We start from the raw sequence: 27,533 nt of genomic DNA on the forward strand, positions 1-27,533 counted from the left end.
AGGCCCAGCATTTGCCCTTGCGTGAAAATGGGAAACCACGAATGATCATCTCAGGGCTGCCGACAGTGGGGTTGAAACCCCAGCACATTGCGAGCTACGTGACCCACACCACACAGCCACTCGCTCGGTTGAGATCCTTATGCAAGTGTATGTGTTAGTATGTCTACTGTGACGACTTCATGTTATGTGCTGGGTAACGATAATGAGGATATGGAGAGGGTGAAACCTGCTGTAGGCACATAGCCTACTCCTGCCAGATATCTCCTAGGGTCTGCTATGGGCCTGCTAAGGTCACCACCGACAGAAAAATCACCACAACAGCACCATGTGCCATAATATGGTCTCATTCCACATGAGCATTGTGGGAAGGTTTTGGAATTAAACCCAGGCTTTTGGCATCCAATCTACCATTAGAAATTGTATACCACTATCTCTCCTATCCTGCTAGCCAACATCCTAATGGTGAATTTTTCTTCCACTGACGGAACTTGAACCAGCTAACCATGGTATCAGACTACAGAGACTTGACAGTTTAATGATCATGGCCAGCAGGCAGGCTATCAATCAATACATTTCACACATATTTATTAGCTTTGTTTTCACATGTTTCACCCTCTTTAACAGCTTCTAAGGGCCTTTTATATATGTGTACTCTCCTTATTAATGACTGGCAGGTCTCTGATAACAGCAAATGACAATGGCAGCAAAGAAGCGGAACCTGCTTCTTCTCACTACACCAGTAAGATACGTTCATTTGTCTCACTCTCCAATAGCAGTGATGCAGCAGCAAACTGACGCTTTCATGTCTACTCCAAGTGCAGTTAGCTTAGTGTTGCAAGAATTCAGCTACCAGATTTTGCAACTGCACCCATACCACTGTAATCTAAGCCCTATAGAGCTGGCCTGACATGAGGAAAAGAAATATGACCACTTCATAAAGTGTTAGAACATGCATATTAATATGAGAATGTGTTGGGCTTGTGGATTCCAATTTATGGAGAAAATGCATTGATCACACAAAGGAAATAGAGCTTGAATGCATTGTTCAAGAATCTGACGATGACAGATTCATTTATTGTCAATACAATATTTATTTAGGCGGCAGTGCTAGTGAAGAGAGGAAATTCGTTTGGATGAAGACTAGAGTAGAGAAGTAATACATGTACTCATATTTCATTCTTTTTAGTGCTGTGTTTAATTATATTTTGTGTCTTCCTATCTATTAAATATAAGATGAACTCCATGAACGGAAAAAGAAAAAAAAAAAAAATAGCATGTTGCCTTGGACAAATAAGAACAAGAATCCAATTATCTTGTGATAAATGACCACATGCTCACACAAGCATATAAGAGAAAGTGGCCAGAATGCATTCTCCATATGCTTTGGGACACTAGTTTCAGAATAGTCCTTTTTTGTTATTGTTTCCTTTGTAATAGTTACCTTTTTTCTTGATCACTGAAACATTTAAATTTTCTTGTTTTGTCTGTTCGATAGTGGAGCTGCTTTTACTTACAATGTGTATAATAGGCGCACTACCTTGTTAACGACCAGCAGGCCTTTGATAACAGTAAGTGACAATGTTACATAATACAGTTAAAACACTCAAGACCATGCTAGAAAAAGGAAGGAAAGTTAAACATAGATACCTCATTCCAGGTATATATATATCACTTAGTGAACTGCAATGAGAAACCATATGTTAAGTGGAAACTAAAACCATTTGATTATGTAAAATCACATATACTATCATCAAGAAATAGGACTGACTCTCTCTTTCAAACCATTTTTCCCATCAAATCTGGTTCACTGTTCTCACATGGGCACAAAAGATGCAATTAAACCAATGATAAACTACCTCATTCTTTAATACCAAAGCAAGTTTGAAGGACATGATAATCTTTTGGTCTTTTTGCCGTGTCAAAAGAAGCAAAGAGAAATTCTTTACGTTTCACAGAGACTTTGCTCCACGTCTTCAGATGAGAAAACACGTCTGTCCACGTAAGGAAGACCTCTCAAACAATGAAGGTTTGAATTTGAAAAAAATACTGGACCACTGATCTATTGTAAGTGGTACTCTTGTTCATCACCAGATGGCTCACTGTGTGTTAGTCTTCTGAGTGGGAAGTGATGATGTCATTTTAGCTCAAAGTAACATGTCTCCTGTTCAATACATCCAATACATCTGTATGTTGAGAAATAAACAAGGTCACTGATGGCATCATGACTTCCCAGTCGGAGAGATAGCGCACAGAGAGCCATCTGGTGACCAACAAGAGATATACTTACAATAGACCAATGGTCCAGTATATTCAAGTTCAACCTGTCACTGTTTGAGAAGTCTTCTTTGCGGACAGACGTGTTTTCTGAAGACTCAGAACAAAGCTTCCGAGAAACGTAAAGAATTTCTCTTGGTTTTCCTTGACTCAGCAAAAAAACCAAAAAGATTATCATGTCCATCATTATGGACCATGAAAACATCAATTTACATAAAGCAAGTTTATTTGTACAATCTGTGTGTTTACATAATTTTCTATTTACATATATATAAAAGGAACATTCCTATACCTGAGACGCTGGCATTAGTTTCAAGAGACGAAGTTTCTGGGTGTAGCTCACGACTCACTTCATCACCTACACCAAGAGAAATAGTGGCACTTGTTGATCCTCGGTCAGTGTATGTGAGACGAACAGCAGGTTCACTACCATGCCTATCATACAGCGATCAGAGAATAACTTTATTCAATATTAACCCTTTGGTAGCCATTTTCAATTATTTACAAAATCAGCATGAGGTTACAATTTGGGGATGTTTTCTCTCATAGAATAAAAAGATTACTAAAAAATAAATATCAATGAAAGTTAAAGGAATAATAATGTTACTGGACTTATGTTCCACAAATTACTTCAAGGCTTGTTACATACTTCCTATGATGAATGTCATTTTCCATATGTTTAGTTGGACTCATAAATATGACATTTCTGAGAGAGAGACAAAACAAGAATTTATGATGGAGATGCATGACAATATGAAGAAAACTACATTGGGATGTTAGAACATTTTAAATGAAGGAATGCCAAAATAAGCACTGGAATGACAAATGAAAGGAAAGCAAGGATGACCGAGATATGGGCTTTGGTTAAGAGCACCATGAAAAGAAAGGGACCTGAACAAGAACACAGTGACAGACGAGGAGTGGATGAAAAAGTAAAATAGAGGTAATTTGCATTTGTCCCAACCCAACTACATCTGGATAAGAGACACAAAACTACCAATCATACACTTGCTAGTCTACAGCATCACCTCAAACAAGACTCTTCTTGCTCTCAAACTGATAAACTGCACATACAGTACGTTAAAATACACAATTAACCTATACATTTAAAAGATAATATTCCCCCACCAAAATATAGTCTCGGTAAAATCACGCTTTTCCACTTTTAATTTGTTTACTTCAGTGAATAAGACAATTAAAACATCAACTAAGTTATTTTTGTTGAATTGTTATTTTCTGCTGGGTTAAACTTTTAATTATTTAGCTGCTCTCAATCACTGTATACTGAAATGTGGTGTTTCTCCAGGATTGCAAAACATTGGAATAAATATACAAGGGTTGAGTCATAAGTCATGGCAACTATTTTTTTTCTCACGAACAGGAGACAACACAGAAAATCTAAGACATGCATTTGGAAATATGCACAGTGTTTGAAGACAAATTCTGACTTCAGGAGATTCTCGTAGGAAAGTGACAGAACACAGGCCATTGGTAAACACTGTTTTATTATGGTATAGACAGCAAATACACAAGACTACATACAAAGGACAGGTCTCCACTGGTTACCGACCTTCGAAATAATCATCCAAGGTTTCCACTGTGTGTTGCCAGCGGTGGGGCAGGCAGTGAATACCATTCGCTGCATGTGTATCGCTAACGTGAGACACCTCTCTCCGAAATGCTGTTACGATGTCCTCTTTGTTAGCAAACTGTTATCCACGTAATGGCTTCTTGACTTTGGGGATTAGATCATAGTCACATGGGCTCAGATCAGGCGAATAAGGTGGGTGTGGAAGAACCTCCCATCCCCATGGACACTGGATGGCCTGGGCGAGGCAAATCGGCAGTTGATAGTCTAACCCGTTTGAATGTCTCCATCCACCTCGCCACTGTTCTATAGGGCATGGCATGCACACCTAATGCTTCCCGCAGCTCTGCATGGCATTGGCGTGCATTTCTGCTGCGGAGAACTGCTATTTTAATATACAATCGTTGCTCCTGCTAGTTGACTTCCATTTCCTGATGCTCTCACTCACATACTGAACTTGGGGGCATTCTTAGACCCACATTGTTGTTTACATACACCATCTAGTGGCATCATACACAAGTACATACCGTACATTTCCAAATGCATATCTTAGATTTTCCGTGTTGTCTCCTGTTCGCGAGAAAAAAGAAATAGTTGCCATGACTTATGACTCGACCTCCGTATATAAAATTATGTTACTGGTTTGTATCCCATTAACTTCTGTCATGATCCTTGGAGATGCTGAGATGCCAGAAATTTCAATCTGGTAAATTACTGAAACGAGGCTAGCATATGTTAAAGGACGACATTAACTTATATATAGAATTCAACTTTCAATGAACGTGATGTGGTCTTTGAGGCTTCACAGTATTTTGTATTTTTACTATTTACCCACTTCCCTGCCCATTTTTGGGTTCAACATTTCATTAGGTACCAGATTAGTTGTGCTGTGACTGACAATGTAAGAGTTAATGTTAGTAGCTTCAGTAGAAAAAAATCCTTTGAAGTCAGTTCGACTGCACTACATTGTTTGTGTTATTTTTTGATCACTTCTATGTTTTAGTTTTCCTTCCTTTTTAGGGCTTCAGGTCGACAGTATGGACAGCAAAAGTACTTCTGTAGTAAAAGGATCTCTCAGTAAACTGATAATTCTATCTCAAGGAAAAGGAAAAACGTGAATGTTCAAGACTAGAATTTTAAAGAAACTGTGCTCAGATGAATATGATTCTAAATTATTGTGACAACTGCTCTTAAGACTTTGTTCCTAATTTAAGTGACCATGATCTCAGAAAAGCCCACTGATGCTGAAGAGTCAGCTAATTGGAAAGACGGCAAATCTGCAAACAACACTGTGAGAAGTTGTGATACTTTTCCACGAAAATTTTGAGATTACGATTTCTGGAGAGTTTTTTTGAGATTACGATTTCTGGAGAGTTTCAGTTAAAAAAAAAAAGTGTTATTTTCTGAATTCTCAGGTTATTGATAAGGCATAGAAGTGATAATTTTGTGTTTTATTCATACAGTGCTGTATAGGTATTTTTTTTAAGGAATTGCAAGCAATTTTTTGTAGACTAGTTTCCAAATACACAGTTCAAAAAATTAGGGGAACATGTTTTGTAACATCTGGTTTGTGAACGTTAATTTGGTAGATGGGTTCCAATGGCCATACAGCATAGCTACTCAGGGTATGTCAAATCAAAGTTAAACTCCATCTGTAGGCGTAGCCATGCATTAAACTGTTAGGTGACGCCCAAAACAAAGTGAACAGCGGTGCGTCTGTGCGTCGTTGTGAGGTAAACAGACTATTGCGGTCATGCGAGCATGTTGTACGTCAACCAGCACATCCCATGAGACATGTTAACGAGGTTCAAGTCGCAAGGGCAGTGACTTTGATCCAGGAAGGATGGACTTTTCGCCATGTTGCTGTGGATCTCAATGTCTGTCAGTTATTCACTGCTTGTGGATGCGCTACAATGAGACAAGCCAGTTCACAAGAAGAGTTGGACAAGGTCGTGGACGCATGACACCCCCACAGGATGACCGATATCTGACCATCTGTGTGTCGTGGAGTCGTTCAGCAACTGCCAGAGAACTGTAACAAAACCTCAGGAGGGTCACTGGAGTCACGGTGTCTGACTAAACAGTAAGGAAAAGGTTAAGAGAAGTGTCCTTACGACCCAGACATCCTGTTTGAGTGCCCTGTTTAATGCTGCAACATCACGCAACTTGCTTTCTGTTTGCCCATACCCACGTCAACTTGCAACTTCGCCAATGGAGACCTGTGTTGTTCACAGACGAGTCCAGATTTCCCCTGACACAGCGTGATGGACGTCAACATGTATGGAGATGCTGTGGTGAGCAGTACATGCCAAATGTTGTCCAGGAAGGCGACCGATTCGGACAAGGTTCTGTGATGGTGTGGGGTGGCATCAGTATTGATGACCGTACAGATCTTGTCTTCATCCATGGTAATCTTACCGCTGCGGGGTACTTGAGCAGATACTGCTACAGCATGTGTTGGTTGCTGCATACGGTGTTGGCCCTGAAATCGTACTCATGTATGACAATGCCACAGCTCATGTAGCGCGCATCACCATAGCTGTCTTGTGAGAACTGGACATTCAAGAGATGGAATGGCCAGCACCGAGTCCTGACCTTAATCCCATTGAGCATGTGTGGGATACGCTTGACAGAAGTGTTCGTGGGCGTCCTGTTCCACCACAGACTCTTCAAGATCTCGAACAGGCTCTCATTGAAGAATGGGACCTGATACTGTAACGTGACCTCCGTTGACTTATACAGTGCATGCCACGTACGTACCAAGCTGTGATAAATGCTCGTGGAGGACATACACCATACTGAAGCTCTCCAAATGTGATAAAAATCCACTCTGGAGGACAGTTATCGCTTTGTTTTTGCTCCTATTTGGATATTTCAGTTTGTGTTCTGGAAATGAACGCGAATCCATCAATGTTCTTTTGTATACTTCAACGATAAAGAATAAAGGTTTAGTTGGTAATATATCTGCGTGTGAGGTATTTTTGAGTGGAGGAGTGTGTGAGGTATTGTTGAGTGGAGCATGGCATACATTCAAAAAATGTTCCTCTAATTTTTTTCAACTGTGTATATATTTATATTCAAAACTTTTTTAAAAAGGATTGAAATTATTAATCTTCATCATCATCATCATCATCATCACCATCATCATCATCATCCATTCCCTTTTCCAGATTCTCTCTGGGCAGGCTAATGTATCAAAGCTCATTCTTCCACCACTCCTCTTCTAGCACTGCAGTATATTGTTATTGACTATTCTAGTTTTAAAACAGTCCATTAAATAGCTTCTCCATCTCATTCTAGGCTATCCCCTAGGCCTCTTCGCAGTCATGGTATCTATGAATGTTCTCTTTGGAATTGTTTTGCCTGGCATTTTCATCATATGTCCAAACCATTTCAGCTTTGCTAATTCAATCTCTTCTTCAAATTTATAAACTACCATTGTCATTTCATTTTTTGTCTTGTGTTTTCCTGTATACTCCTCAAAAACCTCATTTCAGCTGCTTGGATCTTAATTTGGTTTTGCTTAGTCAGGGTCCAGGCTGCTGAGGAATAGGTCAATATACTGTACATAAAAAATAAGTATAAAATCTTTTTTGCACTTCATTGGCACACCCTTGTTCCACACAATGTCTCTCTCACATTGGTAGAAACTTGCACATTCGTCTATTCTTAAATTAATTTCTCCATCTAAATATCTATCCTGTACCATCATGCTGCACAAATATTTAAAATCTTTCAATACAAAAGGTTTGTTTCCTATTCTTATCACTCCCCTGGCTGTTCTGTTACCTCTCGTCATGATCAAAGTTGCTTTTCACAGCACTAACCTTCATTCCAAAATTTCTTATCTCCTCATTCCATAAATCAACTTGTGTGTGTACTTCCTCTTCATTATCTCCCCAAATTACAATGCCATCAGCAAATAGCAAAGATTTTACTTGCTCTCCCATCATCTTGTCTTTGAAATTACTGTATGTAGAATTCTATCCAAGAGTAAAGGGGACAGTACACTTCCCTGTCTTAATTCTGAACCATACAGATTGACATAAGTTAGTTTAATTCTAACACAGCTTTCACAGTTTAGACATAATGCTGTTACCCATCATCTACATTATTTCATTCCCAATCTGTTGCCTCGGTCAATGTTTTCTATACCAAATGCCTTGGGACAATGTCATATGCCTTTTTTAAAATCTAGAATAGTCATTACCATATCCTTTCTACATTCCCAGTATTTCCATCATTTGACATAATGTAAATATTGGATCAAATGTCGACCTACTTTTTCTGAATCCACAATGGTGTTCTACAAGTTTTCCATCTACTCTGTCAAGATCTTTTTTGAGGATCTTAGCGTATGAGGGATCAGTGTCACTCCTCTGTAGTTTTTATACCACTCCCTGTCTCATTTCTTAATGATTGGTATAAGGACCCCTTTTGTAGGTTTCTTTGGTAAAGTCTTTTCACTCCATATCACTCTAACGAGTCGGTACAACCACTGTAAACCAACTGCTCCTGCTGCTATAAACATTTCTATAGTGACCTCATCAATTCCAGTTGCTGTGCCTAGTCTCATCCTTTCAGTGCCCCCCCCTCAATCTCTGCCATGGACACTTCATTTACCTTATCTTCCATTTGCAATGAATCTGATACTTTGATTTCTCCCTCTTGTACCAGGATAATTTGTATGGTGTAAAGCAATGTGTTGGGTGTGGTAAGTATATGGGGTGGAGGATTCTATACAGAAGGGAAATAGGCCCTCAGTGAAGAAAATGCCACTGAAACCCCATATCAACAGTTGCCTCTGTATTCCAGAAGAGCGGCTACAAAAGATGACTGTTCTCCATGTTAAGAGTGGCCTACAAGTTTTGGCTGGCAGTAGCTCTAAATTCCTTTGGGAATGGTGAACCCCACAGTAATGGAAGCCTATATGATGACAAGTATATTGAAATTATTAACATTATAACCATCAAATTGTGAATGGTCTCTAGCACCGCACCACCACAGTGTTTTTGTCTTACATATGTCACCACATTAGTTATAGGTCAAAAGACAATATCTCAATGTGAACAATTTTTTCCTGTGGTAGTTATCAGAAAACCGACACTAATGAAATGTCACCCAATACAAAAATTCTGCAGTTGCAGCATGTCACCACCACATTCCTGGTATTTTCTCGATGTTGTTTCAATTTCACCTCATGTTTGTGTTCTAACCAATTTTCCACACAATCCTTAATATTTATTAATTTCAGCTGATGTCAGCTGCTATTAGCAGGAGAAATAATACTCAAGAAGATTGAAGATCTTGTGATATTTTGTGATATTAAAGGCCAAATGTACAGACAGCCTGGAAAGGGAAAGTGTATATCTAAAGTGCTTCAATATATATATATATATATATATATATATATATTTGATGCAGAACTTTTATATAATATTTAAAGTAAAAAACACAGTATGCGAAGGGAAAAGCAGGGAAGTGATATATGAATTTCTGAAATCATGAATAAGGAAAGAAAAGAAATGTATTATTATGTGTTTGGATACTAATTAAATACAGCAAATATTTTCAGCAATTCTCCTCAGATTGTATTTAAAATATATTTTTTGCAAACTTACCTTTCAATAAAACCATCCCTCATAGAGGACAGTCTATCTTGAAGAGTGCTTATCTTGTTTTTTATCGACTCAAGATTGGGAGGGAATGGAATTGATGATGATATAGCTGTTCCAAGAGAATGGCTTGCACTATCACTGGAAGACGAAGAAGGTTCACAAGTTCTTGGAACAGTACTCTCATGTTCGTTGGACTCACTATTTGAACTATCTGGGATAGGAGGAACATGAGTAAGATCTAAGGCATTATCAACACTAGAAACACCAGATGGTAAAGACACTTCACTGATTCGTTGTGTTGAAGATGAAGATGCACCTGAAATGTCATTTTCCACAGAGGAGTGGATTGATAGAGATGAGAACTGAGGCACTGAAATGGAAGCAGGAGAGTTATTTGAAGTCACTTCTGAAGCTACAGCATTTTCGGCGGTAGAGTCATTGTCCGTTCTAGAGGTAGCAGCATCTTGATTAACAGTAGGAACACTGTTCTCAGTTGAAGTTGGTGGAGGAGCTTCTTCTCCTTCAAGGGAGTCTTCACCACCACCACTGAGAGCTGCTCTAGTAGCAGGGTCGTTGAGCATACGGGACAGCACATCCGTCATACGCTGCATAAGTGTTGCATGGAGTGTGGGGCGTGCTTGAGCAACCTCTGCAATACAGACAGCTGCCAATAATAGAACATAGCAATGACAATTCCAATACTGTTCATGGACCAAGAATAAATAATCTTTAGAAGGGGAACAGAATGAAAGACTGGTTTATATTGAGATATATTTCTATAATCTCCTCCTTCCTGACTTCCTTTCATATACCTCTCATTTTTGTACTTTGAATTTAATTCAGAATGTAATCACCTCGTATAATTTTATGTTGGGCTACTGTTAGATATTTTTAATGTCAACTAATTTTGTTTTAGTTTTTGGAAATGTTTTCAAGAGTTTCATATACATCGAACAGCTCTGGTATGAAGCTTGTTCAGTGGGAGTCAAGGGGACAATCGCAAGAGACATGACTGTGGTGAGACTGAAACACAGATCGTCAGCCACTACCCGTTTGGTTCATTACTTACAAATAAGCACCATCATACATTACGAGGCCATACTGGCAACATTTTCCATTATGCTAGTAGCTTTACGTCGCACCAACACAGGTAGGTCTTATGGTGATGATGGGATAGGAAAGGGTTAGGAGTAGGAAGGAAGTGGCCGTGGCCTTAATTAAGGTACAACCCCAGCATTTGCCTGGTGTGCAAATGGGAAACCTCGGAAAACCATCTTCAGGGCTCCAACAGTGGGATTCGAACCCACTATCTCCCGGATGCAAGCTCACAGCTGCAGGCCCCTAACTGCATGGCCAACTCGCCCGGTTTTTCATTATGAAGGCTGGGAGGTTTATGATTAAGTTCACTGCCTAGCTTCAGGAGGAAGTACAAAAAGAACCAATATTCTAGCTACTGATAAACATATATACCAAACATTCATTTTCGGCCTAACAATACTGTTAGAATTAAGAGAACTAAAGACTTAAAACTCAAGAAACTCACCAGGGTCCTCATACATCAAGAAAAAATATCAGGTGAAATCTGTCACTCTTTATGATTTCTTAGTGAGCAACACATTTGTTTAATTATACTCTGTCTTATGGCAAGCCTGCTGATGGTCAGTTTGTGTAATAAATAATTATGTATAGTCTTTCTCCTCAAGGCAGAACTGATTGATTAGGTTTTTTTCCTTTTTTTTACAAGCTGCTTTATGTCGCACCGACACATACGGGTCTTATGGCGACGATGAGGACAGGAAGGGGTTAGGAGTGGGAAGGAAGTGGCTGTGCCGTTAATTAAGGTACAGCCCCAGCATTTCTCTGGTGTGAAAATGGGAAACCATGGAGAACCATCTTCAGGGCTGCCAACAGCGGGGTTCGAATCTACTATCTCCCGAATACTGGATACTGTCTGCACTTAAGCGACTGCAGCTATCAAGCTTGGTGATTGATTAGTGGGCTACAGAAACTCTTCAGGGAAAATAAGGCTGAATCGAAATTCAATTACCGTGCTGTACAAGTCTTGTACGTTAAAGACCATTTGACCATCAGGTGCCATTTTTGAAATAAGAGTGGGTGTCATGTGGTCTACTACAGATATTACCACTGTTAATGTTTACTCTGCCAGAACTGTCTTCACAAGGCCATGAACTTATTCCAGACTTGAAACCTACAGTAATCAAAGCTAAATATGAAACCTAAGACATCATGCACAACAGCTAGTAACACTCAATCTATACATTGTGGGGGGTGTTTAAGAAAATTAAGAAAAACAATTTCCCCCTCTTTTTCCACTTATATAGTTTCAAAATGGTTTAACTTACAATTTAGATCAAACATTTATGAAATTCCAATACTACTCCTTAGTAAGTATTCTTTGCACGACAGCAGTGAACCAGCTCCTTAACACAGCTTCATCTAACATGCCTTTGGGAGTGGCGACCCCATTGTAATAACAGCCTAAAATAAAAATGGCACTTTTAAATCAGCCTCAGAATAGGGTAGGGCATTCCCTGGAAGTGACACACAGTTCTTATGCTGGGGGAATTGTGATAAGTTGGCTGGTGACCAATAGAGACCAGTCAATTCCATTGTATGTTAGTGAGTTTGGTGCTAACATATTTTCAACTTGTTTACAGTCTGTGAAAAAATAGTTAATCATTAAAAAAGGTATTTTTTAACCAAACACATTTCCACTGGTAAGCATAAATTGGCACTTGCAACCAGGAGCTGTTAAAAGATGATATTGCTACTATCAACAGCTGTTACAATCTCTAGCACACAGTCTCAGTTCTTATAAGTTTTATTTTTTATTTTTTATGATTACAAAATTCCTTTACAAAGCATCGAAAAACCAAATGCTGAGAACAGTTTTGGAAAAAATATACCGGGGAAATTGTACCATTCCTTGCCCATATTCGATCTGAGGCTCGTTTGATTGTTGGAAGTTATGTTAATATGTTACCACAGGCTTGCTAGGCCTATCATGGATCTTTGTGTTAATATTTTGTTATGCACTAGCTGGTTGGTGCCTGACATGCATTACTTCATGTCAGTAAGTTTTATGGTTTACCCACCATACTCGGGGGACTAATTGCAGCGGTTACCCACTGGGTGATGGGGTCGCCATATTCCTATAGACAGAGATGTACTTTCTGCGTGGGGTCTTAGGTAAAATGAGGAGGGACAAGATAAGAAATGAAACAATATGAAACATGCTACAGATTAACCCCCTAAAAGAAACTATGGAGAGAAATAGGCTGAAATGGTTTGGCCACGTCAAAAGAATGGGACAAGAAAGATTTAATCAAAAGGTATGGTCAAATGTTCCACCTTTACCTTACTTATTTATTTATTATTTACATATTTTACACCCACATTGGAGCACTTAAATCACATTTGAGTTAATTTCTTCTTTTCTTCTCCCAGAACTTTCTCATCCTCTCCGACCTGGAAGCCCTTTGTGTGTCCGATATAGTATATTGTTTCCATTCAACTGTTTTAGTTTGAGACTTATGCTTTTGTTCTTCAAAATCCTCTTCTCTTTTCTGTCTTTGATTTGTTGCCGAGTTATATCCAATTCTTCCAAATCATCCTGCACTTCTTTGAACCAATTATTATTGATTTTATTTTTCAAAAAGTAATCAAATAGTTGTTTCAATATCCTGGTGTCTGGTAATCTTGATATGTGACAGATAAAGGAAATTCTTCTTTTACACATTGCAGATATTATTGATTCACATTCACGATAGACAATGTTGTTAAGCAACAATCTCCACTGTCCATCAACTTAGTGTTTTTTATTAATAATTGTTCTAAGAATTCTTCTGTCAGTTTTCTGTAATTTGTCTGTTGTAGATTTTACATTTATTTTGAATAAAGTTTCACTAGCATACGTTGCCTCTGGTTCAACTATGGAATTATAGTGTTTCAGCTTAGCGTTTATTGAAACAGATTTAAAAAAAATTTTTTTTTAAAATATATGTTGGCCAGGTAAGTCTTTGTGCTTGTTTAAGTTTAGTTGTTCTGTGTTCTATTGCTTCTTTTTCATTTGTGTTCCATGTTATTATTTCCCCAAGATATTTGAATTTCTGAACAATTTTAATCTCTTTATTACTGTTCAGTTGAATAACTGGTAAATCAACTTTACAAGTTGGCATCATTTCTGTTTTTCAAATGAAATTTGTAATCCCATTTTTTTGGCTATAATTTCTAGTTGTTCAATTTGAAATTTAGCCTCTTCTATTGTGTTTGCAAGTAATGCTAAATCGTCCGCAAAAGGAAGGCAGTTGAGTTTAATACTTCTACCGATCTTGATAGTTGGTTGGCATTTCTTGTTCCATTCATGCATAACCTTCTCCAATGCACAATTAAATAACAATGGTGAGAGTCCGTTTTCTTGTTGAAGTCCAGTTCTTATAGTGAATGATTCTGATAATTCACCCCTAAATTTAACTTTTGCCTTCGTATTTTTAAGTCATACTAATGAGGTTAACAAGTTTTTGGTGTAATCCAAATTCTTTAAGGCTTTTAAATAATGATTCACGATGAATACTGTCATATGCTTTTTTTAAATCTACAAACATGATGACTAGACCCTTACTTCGAACTGTTTGGTGCTTCATTATCCATTTTAAACTAATGATTTGATCTGGACAGCTTCTACCTGGTCGAAATCCTCCCTGATATTCTCCAAGTTCTTGGTTGAGTTGTTCTTGGATTCTTGTGTATATAATCTTGGATAAAATCTTGTATGTAATATCAAGCAAGGATATCCCCCGATAATTATTTGGATTGAAGCAATCGCCTTTCTTATGCAGCCGGTGGATTATCACTGTATTCCATTCCCCGGGAAGCTTATCCGTGTTTCAAATAACAATGATGTATTTATGTAGGTTTTGAATAGTCTGATCATTACCATTCTTCCATATTTCGGCTACTATTTGATTCTCTCCTGCTGCTTTGTAGTTTTTAAGTGCATTAATTGCTGTTTTCACTTCATTGTAAACTGGTGGTATAATCTTTTGTAATGGAGTTTTATTTTTTGGGTTAGGGTCAAAATTCTAAATGTTCTACAGGATCCTCACAATTAAGTAACTCTTTAAAGTATTCTGCAAGGATATTAGCATTGTCTTGATTATCGTGTGCCATTTTTTCATTTTTATTCCTTAACATAAGTGTGGGAGGGGTAAACTTAGATTGATATTGCTTGAATGTTTTGTAAGTCTCTCTTGTTTTATGCTGACTGAATGTTTCTGCTATTGTGCTAAGCATTTCCTTTTGATAATTTCTTTTAATTGTCCTAATTTCCTTAGTTGTTTGTCTTCTGGCATTAATTAGTTCTTCTCGAGATTTTTCTGTTTTCCTATGTTGATCATTTAACCATGCCTTGTGCCTTGCTTGAATTGCTTTGTCACATTCCCCGTTCCACCACACATGTTTCTTTCTCCTTTTAATTGGAGCAATTTCTTCAGTTATGGTTTTTTAAGTTTGTTGATCATCGTCTCTAATTTGTCATTTAAAGGTGTTTTGGATCTCTCTAAATATATTTTATTATTTATTAAGTAACTGGGATCATAATTTCTCCTTGCTTTGAGATGGTTACGTTTGTGTTTCCTTTTTTGTGTTAACTTGATTTTGATTTTTGAGATATAATGATCCGAGTCAATGTCTACCCCACGGAGGATTCTGACATTGTAAATTTCTTTATGATAATTTTATCCATAGCAATATGATCAATCTGAAACTCTCCCAATTTTATGTTAGGGCATTTCCACGTCATAAGTTTATGTGGTCGCCTCATGAATATGGTGGTTTCCAAAACGAGTCCATGATCTGCACAAAGTTCAATTAATCTTTGGCCATTTTTGTTTATTAATTTATGAGCTGGCCATTTTCCTACAACTGTGCAATACTTCTTTTCTCTTCCTATTTTAGCATTGAAATCTCCAAGTAAGATTTTTATATGCTCATCAGGGATCTTCAATAATATGTAATCAAGTTCTTCCCAAAAGTTTTCAACTCCTTCTCTATCTTTATTGTTTTTGTCATTTGTTGGTGCATGGACATTTATTCCCTACTTTAACTGTTAGAATTGCCATCCTCAAAGAGTTAGAAGAAAAATCTTCAACTGCGTCTATTATGCTACTATGAACAAGAAAACCTACACCAAATTGGGGGACATTCTTCATTACTCTTTGTCCTGGAGGTCCTTTGTTAAGACGATAACCTCCTGATTCAATTGGGTCCTGGTCTGTGTTCCTAAGTTCTTGTAAAGCCATTATTAAAATCCTATGTTGGTCCATCACATTAGTTAAATGTTTCAACTTGCCCACCTTACTTAGTGAATTAATGTTTAATGTTGCAAAATATGAAAATTTTCCTGATTTGTTGAACTTAAGTCTCCTCTTACATTGTTGGGTTTGTCCACTGTCTGTCAGCTGTCTGTCAATTGTCTTTTGGGCTTCCAGGCGCTCCGACTTGCCTAGGTCTTCTACTTGACACCCCACCGATTCCGAGTGGCGTCTTTGTGCAGATCCTTGTTGTTGTTTGTCCACACCGGTGGATTTATTCATTAGAAGACTCATCATCATTGATTGTCCGATCTTTCGATCGAAACATTTCTGACCGAGGTCAGGCTTTACAATTCCAGATGTGATCTGAAAAGGTGATTAATGAAGTATGAATTGGTGATAAATGAAACGCTACAAGTTCATCCTAGTTGTTCAGGACTGGGAGTAGGCATTTCCTCCATACCCCACAAACGTTATGGTTTTCCCGCCAATACTCTGGTAGCTGATTGCAGTGGTTTCCCACTGGGCGATGGAGTCGCCACAACCCTACGCCAACAATTTATTTATTTATTTAAATAACATTTAAAAATAACGGAACATGTTTCATCTATCTTGTAGGCATCATCAGCCGAAAAGTTTTAAATTAAGAACAAAGGACAAGGACAAAAAGACATTAAAATAATTTGGAACATCGAATGTGTCAGTTAAAATGATGAAGATTATGTTGGAATGTTCCGAGCAAAACACTTGAATACTGTTAAAAGTTCAAGATATTGAACACGTGAGATAGTTCAATAAAATTGGTGATAGAGTCCTTATTGACGTGACGATGTTTTGTTGACATACCATTTGCCGAACGCGTCGATAGAAACTTGGTAATATGGAGTACAATGTTTAGTTCTAGTAAAATGAAGATAAAAATTATTAAATGTATGTTAAACATAAGTGATGGTTCCAATAAAACAAAAGTGAGTTCAACTTGTTGGCGTGAAGATGTTAACAATTCTTGATAAAAAGGTAGGCAGAATATCTGATCACGATTTCATAGGTGGAAATGTGCAGTAGACTGCCGTTCCCACCTACCCAAGAATGGCTAGCTCAAGCGTGTATTGATGTTTATAGCTGACTGGAGGTGAACGTGTCTACCCCCGTTCATTTCCTTTTCATATTGCCTCTTCTACTGATCCTATGCATTGTTTTCCATTTCTTAATAGGCTGATGATGACCTGGACTAGGGTCGAAACCAGTACCATTTCTAATTATTATTATTATTCTTTGGTATTGAATAGGTGGAATCTCCTTATCAATTATTTCAATTTTAATTGTGATATTCTTCAATACGGAACAATGAAATTTTAAACTTTAAATGCGGAATCAATTCGAAAAACTGCTCAATCCGGACGCAGGGGAGAGCCACCTACCGGGACAACAGGAACCCGTCCCCGTCCCCGGCAGGTACTCTCCAACGCTCTCTGACGGGTCTACCAGCTCCAGAGGGCGACCTGACAGACGCACAGAACTGGCCACGCAATCTCCAGCGATGCAGAGGAGCGCGCAAGAACAGGGTATCCACACCTTAGATGAATTTAGCTTGTTTCCTTATTTTCTTTTTATGTACCATTGTAATATCTTTTGTTATGTTACTATATGCCTTTCGGCCACGTTCTATGTAAATCTTGTATTAATTTTAAATAAAGTAGCACGGGCAGGGTTCACTTCTCGAGCCCTGTCGCCTTTTTTTTACCTTCGCTGGCTCACGGGCTGCGCCCAGTGCTTACCCCTGTTACACACGTAGCCGCTCCGGCTGTCCCAGTGGTCACTGTCCCCCCGCCTTTTATGCACTCTGATGAGTGGTGAATTACTTTTTGCTGATGTTTTTATGAAATTATTCTTGAAAGTTGGGTGTTGATGGGAATTAATACAAGGCACAACAAAATGAACCACTTTGAATAGAAAATCAGATGTGTCCACCAAGCTATTTCAGTAATTATCTTTAATTATTTTGACACAATTATCTAACTGCAGAAAGGCTTCATTTGCTGTAAATCTAGCAATGCTCAATTTGCTATAGATCAGATCTGATGAGGATGAGGTCTGTATTATCCAGAAAATCCTGTGAATAGTTATTTAATTCATTTACAGATTCATTCAATCATTACTATTTTTATGAATCCAAAGTCAATGATGATTTTAAAACTGGCATGATTGCAGAAAAGAATGAGAAAATCAGAGAAGAAATGACCACTACAACAACAAGGAGCTATGATAGTTTTAATGTGCTAGCATTGCAGCAAAGCTAGAACTGGTCTCTTCAGCCATCTAAGCCCTCATAATTGGCGACCTTGATGCACTTGGAAGATCTCATTATACCTGCTAGGACTGGCACGTTGTAGTATGTTCCTTATTATCTTTACACAAACACACAAACGTTGCTCCACAAGAGAGACGCTCACAATATTTTATTCATAATTTGGAGGTAATAAACATGCATGCACATAGTGAGAATGACTGCTGATACAAACTGGTAGGAACAATGGCAGAAGGATACTTGGAATGAGAAGATAAAGACAAGATTAGGAATGAACTCTATGGATGATGCTAGCATATGAACCAGCTTCGCTGGAGGGTCGTGTGGGGCAAATGGAGGGGGATACGTTACCAAGGTAAATAAGAGACTTGGCTAGGGAGGGAAAGAGAAGTAGAGAGAGACCAAGGATACTATAGTTAGATTCAGAACAAGAAGTTTAGAATTAAATGAAGCCACAGAAAGAGTTGCAAATAAACAACTGCAGTGACACATCTATCTATTTATATATATAAAATAAGAGTTTTGTCTGTACATTGCTCAGAATTTAAAGGAATGGTCATGTCCACAGTAACAAGGAAATGCACTTTTTACTTTTCCATAATTTCTGTCTGTCTGTCTGTCTGTCTGTCTGTATGTATGTATGTATGTATGTATGTATATGCATCACTAGAAAACGGCTAAAGAGAATTTAATGAAAATCAGTATGCAAAGTTGGGGAATAAGTCGCTACAATCTAGGCTATAAATAATTTTATTCACGCTTAGTGAAACGGGTAGTTTAGGGGAAGGCCGAAATTTTACTACTTAAATATTTACGAGTGGTCCTACCTCAATTAAAATTGGAATGTATAGTCGGAGAATGAGCCACTATAATCTAGGTTATGAATCATTTTATTCGCGCTAAGTGAAATGGTAGTTCAGGGGAAGGCCTAAAATTTAATTCTCAAGTATTTATATTATTAGTGGTCGTATCGATAAATACTACATAACCAAAGTTATACAGAAATAAATTTCCGACCATTAAGTCTTATACATTTTTACTGTACTGGCTATGATAACACAGATATTCGTGAATTTGTAATTTTGTTGCTAAGTCCATATCAACGCCGAGCCACGAGAAAATGGGTTGACAGAATTTAATGAAAATCGGTATATAGAGTCGGGGAATAAGAAACAATAGTCTAAGCTATAAACAAATTTATTCACCCTGGATGAAATTGTAGTTTAGGGGAAGGCACCTAAAATGTAAATTTTAAATACCTATGTTATTGGTCCTATCGAAAAGTATACATAACAAAAGTTATAGAGAATACAGTTTCCGATCTTTTATGTTTTATTCAGTTTTACCGTATCGACTATAGTAAGAGTGGTATTTCAGAGTCGGAAGAAAACTAAATGTGAAGGCCTACAATATCGAAAGCGCATAACATTGATCAACAATAACATTACATTGACGATTGTTGTAATGTTCTTTGTCTCTTATGCTGTCTCTCAACTCTGATAAATGGGATTACTGCTGCGTACTGAGTATAACAGTCTGACTGAATACTGACAGGAAATAGCTGGAGAGTTAAAAAACTTTCTTCTTTAGCATGCCATTCCTCTGCTTCATACATTTTCTGATACAGCTGGTACGTAACACACTGGTTCATCATAGTATTCCAGCTATTCGATCCCTACTCTGACATGCTGTTTTGAATGAGCAGTGTGCATACTTAAGGCAGAGGCTCACTTAGTAGTAGTAGTAGTAGTAGTAGTAGTAGTAGTAGTACGCGAGTTGGCCATGCAGTTAGAGGCGCGCGGCTGTGAGCTTGCATCCGGGAGATAGTGGGTTCAAATCCCACTGTCGGCAGCCCTGAAGATGGTTTTCCGAGGTTTCCCATTTTCACACCAGGCAAATGCTGGAGCTGTACCTTAATTAAGGCCATGGATGCTTCCTTCAAACCCCTAGGCCTTTCCGATCCCATCGTCGCCATAAGACCTATCTGTGTCGGTGTGACGTAAAACCACTAGCACAAAAAAAAAAGTAGTATGGCCTGGTCTAGAATAACAATTTAGGACCATTCCAAATTATAGCACCACAATTCACTAAATAACTCAAAATTCAACCTGAAAAGAGCCGTTTCTTAAGAAAAGCTTCTTTCTCTTCACCTTTATTAAATTCTACATTCATTTTATTCCAAATTAGCAGTGAAGAGGGAAAAATTTGCCTCCAAGTCAGATATATTTTTCCGCCACCAGTGTAGTGAATTAAGACTTTTCGCTCATCAAGTACTCCTAGGAAACAGATTAGTAAAAGGGCATAGTTTTTGCCCTGGGAGTGTCCACTATTCGACCCCTTCCCCGCCAAAAAAACACAAAGAGTGTTCATGGACCATGGCTGTCTGCAGCTTTGATCATTCCAGCTCTGGAACTTTGGACTGTTAGATCGGCAGCGTAGTCCTGTTCATTAAAAGTGAGAAAATGTGTGGTTTTTTATTTGATCGAGTATTTCATATGAAGGCATTGCATTGAATCGCGCCATTCCTACTGACGTCATTGTAATGACGTATGTTCATTTCAGTTGGGAAAACCACTAAGACAGTCTTTCTGAAGATGTAAAAATGCAGGTAGAGAGCGAGTGTCTACCATTATAATGAAAACTCCCCAACCTGATTGTGACTGATGGTAGGCAAGCGGACCCACCATTACACTGAAAATTCCCTGACTCAGTCTTCATACGAGAAAAGACGTTTGGTGTCTTCCCCGTCGTGTTTCTAGGGTAACGTTAAGAGCTATGCTATTTAATACAATCTTGCTCACAACGTGTACACTACCTAACCTAGAATTCTGTATACAATGTAAAATTCCATAGTGAAGCACGGGTACATCAGCTAGTAGTTAATAAACAGAGGTTATCTGGCAGAATGCTGAAAAGCACAACAGCAATGAAGATATATATATGTTGAAGGGGGACCTTTCAAAGACTAATCTCTAAAAATAAATGTCTTATATTCTCATATGCTTCTAAACTATTCCAATTCTTGTTTATTTGAAACAATCAATTAGAACAAAACTCTCTTTTCTCTTGACCCTCGCGGTTGTACTGCTTACTGTTTTATGAAACTTATCTATCTCACCCCATCTATTCCCCCATATGGTGAACAAAAGGAGACACTCCTAGCCCTAATCCTGCTCTCACCATATCTCATCACTCGTTCATTCACAATGCAAACAGAAAGTAATATATGGATCCCAAGTCCTACATGGCTATTAAGTGGAGTTGAAGCCAGCAAAAGGATTTGACAATGATCATACCTTCAGACACAAAGGAAAATGCAAACACAGAGGAAGCCATAAATAATATCTCTCAAAAGCAAGCTACAGGAACAATACCCTGTAACCATGTGTAGTAAACTTACTTGGTTTTAATTAGTAAACACAGTCTATTCTGTCGAATACCGATCACATTTATCTGGGGAATAATTATAATAAACATTTAAGTATCTTAATTTAGCATCAATATTTAGGCTATGTAATATGTGGTGGGACGGAGTACTGGAACTATGGGAAATATAATTTTAAAGTTTTTTAATTTAACGTGTCTGAAGGACTTCATTCTTGGTTGTAACTCTGAACTCTGCTGGAATATTTTTTTGATGTAATTGGAACATGTTTGTAATTCTTTTTAAATAAGGAAACATCAAGAAATATTGAACAGTATGAACGTTACAAGATGCAAACAGTATTTTTTTTTTTTGTATGTAAGTTTTATGTCAAAATTGTAATCTGATGTAAAATTTTGTAAGGTGATTTATTTTGAAACATCCTGTACCGCACGTGCAGTTACCGATGTTGAAACAGGTGATGTAATTCCTCTCGCATCCGTAGGCCAGGAAATGACCATATATGGTCATGCAATTGTATTGGCGAACGGGAATCTAGTGTAAGTTTGATCTTATTGTTTAATTGTGATCGGGCTATTTCTGGTCTTCTGCTGGCTTCGGAAAAATTATGCGTGCGCTCGGCGTAATTTACATTCGACTGTCCTAGCGACCGCTCATGCTCACGGGCTTCCCTCTGGAACTTCAGTTTTTATTGGTAAGTGTTATTTCAATGTTATTCTCTATGTTTTCTGATTTCGTTTGATTTAATTTTATTCCTTTTGCATTTCGGTATTTCCTTGCTTAATTGTAATTTTTAAAGTTTTTAATTTAATGTCCGAGTTTGCCATAGATTTCCATTGCCGTAATTTCAGTTCTTTCACTTACTTTCGTTTTAAACTATTTTTCTCTAAGTTACTTAAGTATGTTTTGATTCTGTGTTGTAGAACTGTATTTGTTAAAGTCTTTTAAACACCCTTCACTTGTGAATTAAGTATCTGTTGCTACGTCATGATCTTGTTTCTTGTAATATTGGTTTTGATTATGTTAATATGATGAGTTTCGAGGTGATGATGGTAAATCTTTTCTCCCCCCATAACGTCATATGTTCCCATGGACCTCATAGGGCTCCCGCATGTTCCACAATCCTGTCTTAGTTGTCATTTTTAGGTCTGTAAATGTTCCCTTGTATTTGATTTAATTTTGATAATTGGAAGTTTTCCATCACGTTTCCATGTTCTGATGTGTATTCACTGCCACTGCGTCTGTTTACCATGTTCTATATTCACATTTTTATTAATATTTATAATTTTTAGTATTATTATTTTTGCATTATTATTATATTTATTATTATCAACGTAAACAATTTAAATTCTTCTTCTTACTTGTTACTTGGGGTCAGCACGTATGAATTTAGCCCTGTTTTACATCTGGATGCCTTTCCAGATTTCAACCCTAAGTTCAGTGATGCATTCACTATTGCCTGTTTCTCTGGTAGTTTGTAGTGAAGTACTGTATGTCAATGAAGATGAGTATTAAGACAAAAAAAATGAACATCCAGCCCCTGATTTAGAGGAATTAAGAAGAGACAGTTAAAATACCAGCCTGGCTGGGAATCAAACGCAGAACCATCTGAACCGAAGGCCAGTACGCTGACTATTCAGCCAAAGAGCCAGATCTAAAGAAGGAATAATGCATACTATAACTATACAATAAAGAAATGATAACTAACAATATGTAAAATACTCTATAACCCTTTAAAGTAATTTTCTCAATAGTCTCAAGTAAGAGTATTCCAACAAAAACCAGGCTGAAGGCACTCACCTCCTCTTCGTCCTCCCTCTCTTTCTGGTCGCGCATCAGGTCCAGTGTCAGACCAATCCCCACGTAATCGTAACCTTCTTACAGGTGGAGGAGAGCGCTGTGCTATTTTCTTACCCTTTTCATCACAATGCAGTTCTTCAGAACTGACTCCAGCTTTAAGCTGTAAGGTCCCATGCTCCTGAAACCACATATCATACATTAAAAGCAATTATCAGATGCTGAAGTTTACAATTAATTCAATTCAATACAGAATTAAATGCCAATGGCATGGACAATACAATTAAGATAAACTTTCTCCACATTATCAACAGGGATATTATATTACATTATATTACAATACAGTTAGGTCAGAGTTTTATTGCCGAAACAAAATGGAATCATTTCAACTGGCCTGCTTTTATCTACTATTTACATAGTGAGCAATTTTAAATTTAGTTAGCTCAGGTGCCCTAATATTAAATGAACGAGCAGGTGGCCGTGTGGTTAGGGTCGCGCAGCTGTGAGCCTGCATTTGGGAGATAGTGGGTTTGAACTCCACTGTCGGCAGCCCTGAAGATGGTTTTCCGTGGTTTCCCATTTTTACACCAGGCAAATGCTGGGGCTGAACCTTAATGAAGGCCACAGCCGCTACCTTCCCGATCTCCAACACTTCCGTCATCGAAAACCTTTGATGTGTTAGTGCGAAGTTAAAAAAAGAAGAAGAAAAAAAGAGATATGTGAACATTGGAATGAATACACTGAAAAACTGTACAAGGGAGAGGATGTAAGAAGTATTACACTGAAGAGGAAGTAGAAAATGATACCATAATCATTAACTCTTCACAAGAAATTTTGGCGGTTTATAGAAGATGATACAATGAGCTCACCAATCATGCTTACCGAATTTAAAGCAGCAATGTCCAATCTCCAAGATACAAAGGCACTAAGATCAGATAAAATTGCAGAAGAGCTCTTAACCTGTCAGAATTGGGTGCCAAGTAGCGCTCTGGTATAGTGAACATTGCGCGTGGTGGAGTGACAAGCACTGTTCACATGGTACACATGTGTACTCTACTGTGATCTAGTGGTTACAATCAAAGCCGCTTGTGTTTTAACTCATTTCTCCTTGAAGCAGAAAGTTTGAGCTTTCTAATGATATATTGTAGGCCTACCTTTATCCTTATTTCAATAGTGTTTTGTTCACTGAAATTAGAGTAATATTCCATGGGATGTTTATCTCTGCAACCAGGAGCAACCACTGCATTTATCTGCTACCTAGCACCACTATGCACACTTCTTGCATTATATCTTTCTTTCCTGTCAGGGAAGAACTAGACTGTCAGCATAATCATAAATTCTGTCCGTTCAGAGCTCTTGAGAATTTCTTCCCTTATCACCCGCTATCTTGCATTCGCTCTGTCGTAAGAAGGGATGACTTCCACAGGCAAGTGCATGTTATCGAGAATGGAAATAGAGGAAATTTTAGGAGAACAGTTGAGTGATTCTGATGGAAGTTTGTTAGATTCAAATGGTGATTTGAGTGACGTGCACCACATCGCCATACACAGTCCCTGGTTTGGAATCGGATACGAGTAATAGTGTGCAGAATGGCAATGTGCATGTCACGGTTAATACATTTCGATGTGAGAACGTGCCTAATTACATGGTCAAATAGAACAGTTTATAGGGAAGCCGGGACCTCAGAACAAAGTAGTTGGGGAATGTGATGGTGTGAAGGGCATCTCTGCGTTGAAGGATGTTTTAAGACATTCCATATCAAACTCTACTATTACGGTAAGATAGCACCAAATTTTCTAACATAATAGAGTCTATAAACATGCATGTGATAGTATTATTGAAGTCCATGAAATAGTACCAAAGTCATGCTGCTTTAAACGGACTTCTATGAAACTGAGAGAATTTAAATACCATGCTGGGAACTCCTGCAGCACAGAGACAACCGGGCATTTACATCCACTGCACTTAGCGGTTAAAGACAGCAGGTATTTCCATGAAGAAATGTATTTTTGAACTACACACTGACTTACAAGAAAGGCATAATTCCCCCTAACTTCATCCAAAGCAGAACTGTTGCACTACCCAAGAAACCTAACGCTACTGACCATTTTCATTACAGAAAACCCTCTCACCATGACATACGTCAAAAGACAAGAAGAGATTGAAAGGGAAAAAATACTACATTGATGATTATCAGTTTGGATTTTGATCAGGTCAGGGTAATCAGGAAGTAATTTTGTCATTGCATTTAATTTTGAAAAGACGACTTGAAATAAACAAAAAAAGTGTACATGACCTTCATTGATTTGTAAAAAGCATTTGACCCTGTATACTGGCAACAACTTTTCTGAAAAAAAAAAAAAATATATATATATATATATTTACTGCAAAGACAGGCAAGTTATACTAAATGTATACACAAACAGCAGAACACCAAGAATGAAATCAACTAAAGCAGAAGAAATTCCAAATAAGAAAAGGGTTTAGATTCAGGTGTCCACTCTTGCCTTACCTGCTTAACATGTTCACAGATGAAGCAAAAACAGTCAATAAACAACAAACAACTGGGATCTAAACTGTTTTTTTTTTGCTAGTTGCTTTACGTCGCACCGACACAGATAGGTCTTATGGCGACGATGGGACAGGGAGGGGCTAGGAGTGGGAAGGAAGCGGCCGTGACCTTAATTAAGGTACAGCCCCAGCATTTGCCTGGTGTGAAAATGGGAAACCACGGAAAACCATCTTCAGGGCTGCCGACAGTGGGGTTCGATCCCACTATCTCCTGAATACCGGATACTGGCCGCACTTAAGCGACTGAAGCTATCGAGCTAGGTGGGGATCAAAACTAAAGGAAAACAGATACACTGCATAAGGTCTGCCAATGACAATGTAACATTTGCAGAAGCAGAAAAAGGAATGAACAAAATGCTCAATTTACTGAGAGAATCATTCGGAAAATGGGACCTCAAAACTACGGAAACTAAAATAACAAAGGTATGAAGGCCCAGTCAAACACACACATAATATATCAAAAAAGGCAGAGGTAGAATTAAGCAAGTAAACAAGTTCTTCTACCATGGAAATTTGATCACACACAATATCAGAAGCATATCAGAAATTAAAGGAAAGGCAGTAATGCCCAAGAAAGCTCTTCAAAATACAGAGGATTTGCTCACCAACAAACATATACTGTGTGTTTAGAAATAGGGAAGGTCTTTATAAAAACAATTGTTTGGTATGTACTTCTCTACGGGAGGCAATGCTGGATAATGAAAAAACAAGAAAAAGGAAGCTCAGGAGCAGTAGAAATATGGCTAAGGAGGAGAATGAATCACATAAGCTGGACAGGAAAGGAAAGCATTAATGAAGAACTGTAAAAAGTAGGAGAAAGGAGAAGCTTTATCAGTGAAATGTAGAGAAGGAAGATAAAGTTTATTAGCTACATCATACAGCATAGTGATACCCTGTGCAACATCTTTGGAGGAAGAGAGGAAGAGGATGACAAATAGAGAGCTATTTTAACAGTCGCAGATCTTACTCCAAGCTGAAAAGACTAGCTCGGACCAGAAACCTGTGCCTGCAACAACAAAATTTGGCCTTTACAATATGAGCTCAGTTGTTTGCTGTTTGGCATATCTGTGTATGTCTCTTATCAGTTATAGCAATAATATTTGCTATAGCCTCTGGAGTACTAACACAAGGTAATACAGTAAGTACTGTTCTGCATAACATCTTCATTATGGACTCTTCCAGCATTCAGTCTACAAGCCCCTGTGAATTAATTATGCATCTGCACAATCCTTTATATGCAATTAGTTCCATGCTATCATTTAGTTCTATACCCCTTTATATTCAAATGGACTGAGTCTAATCATTATTGTCTTCATCTACTCCCTGCTTCTCTTACCCTCCATGGTCAAGTCCATTATTCTCATTGGTAACCATTTCTCCCCCATCCATCTCACATGATCCCACTATCAAAGTTAGTTTATATACACAGCTTCACCACTCTAGTCAATTCCTACCTTAACCTTTCTTCTCTCTTTTTATTTCTTTCTTTTCTTTACAAGTAGCTTTATGTTGCACCGACACAGATAGGTCTTGTGGCGATGATGGGACAGGATAGGGCTCTAGGAGTGGGAAGGAAGCGGCCGTGACCTAAGTTAAGGTACAGCCCAAGCATTTGCTTGGTTTGAAAATGGGGAAACCACAGAAAACCATCCTCTTTTTT

The 27,533-nt window shown here is 38.0% G+C and overlaps 1 protein-coding gene across 2 annotated transcripts in view; it reads right to left on the reverse strand.

The window, feature by feature from the left end:
- LOC136878853 (DDB1- and CUL4-associated factor 6) overlaps positions 1–27,533 on the reverse strand; it is a 213,665-nt gene that overhangs the window by 67,123 nt on the left and 119,009 nt on the right. Inside the window, exons 7-9 of one of the 2 annotated variants that reach the window (XM_067152392.2) lie at positions 23,306–23,483; positions 9,484–10,129; positions 2,567–2,709 (exon numbers count right to left, since the gene is read on the reverse strand). In XM_067152392.2, the coding sequence (XP_067008493.1) occupies positions 2,567–2,709; positions 9,484–10,129; positions 23,306–23,483 (967 nt within the window). Of the gene's footprint in view, positions 1–2,566; positions 2,710–9,483; positions 10,145–23,305; positions 23,484–27,533 lie in introns of both variants that reach the window. The other variant, XM_067152391.2, reaches the window with a different exon arrangement.

Source organism: Anabrus simplex, chromosome 8, assembly GCF_040414725.1.
Source record: "Anabrus simplex isolate iqAnaSimp1 chromosome 8, ASM4041472v1, whole genome shotgun sequence".
NCBI classification, from domain to species: Eukaryota; Metazoa; Arthropoda; class Insecta; order Orthoptera; family Tettigoniidae; genus Anabrus; species Anabrus simplex.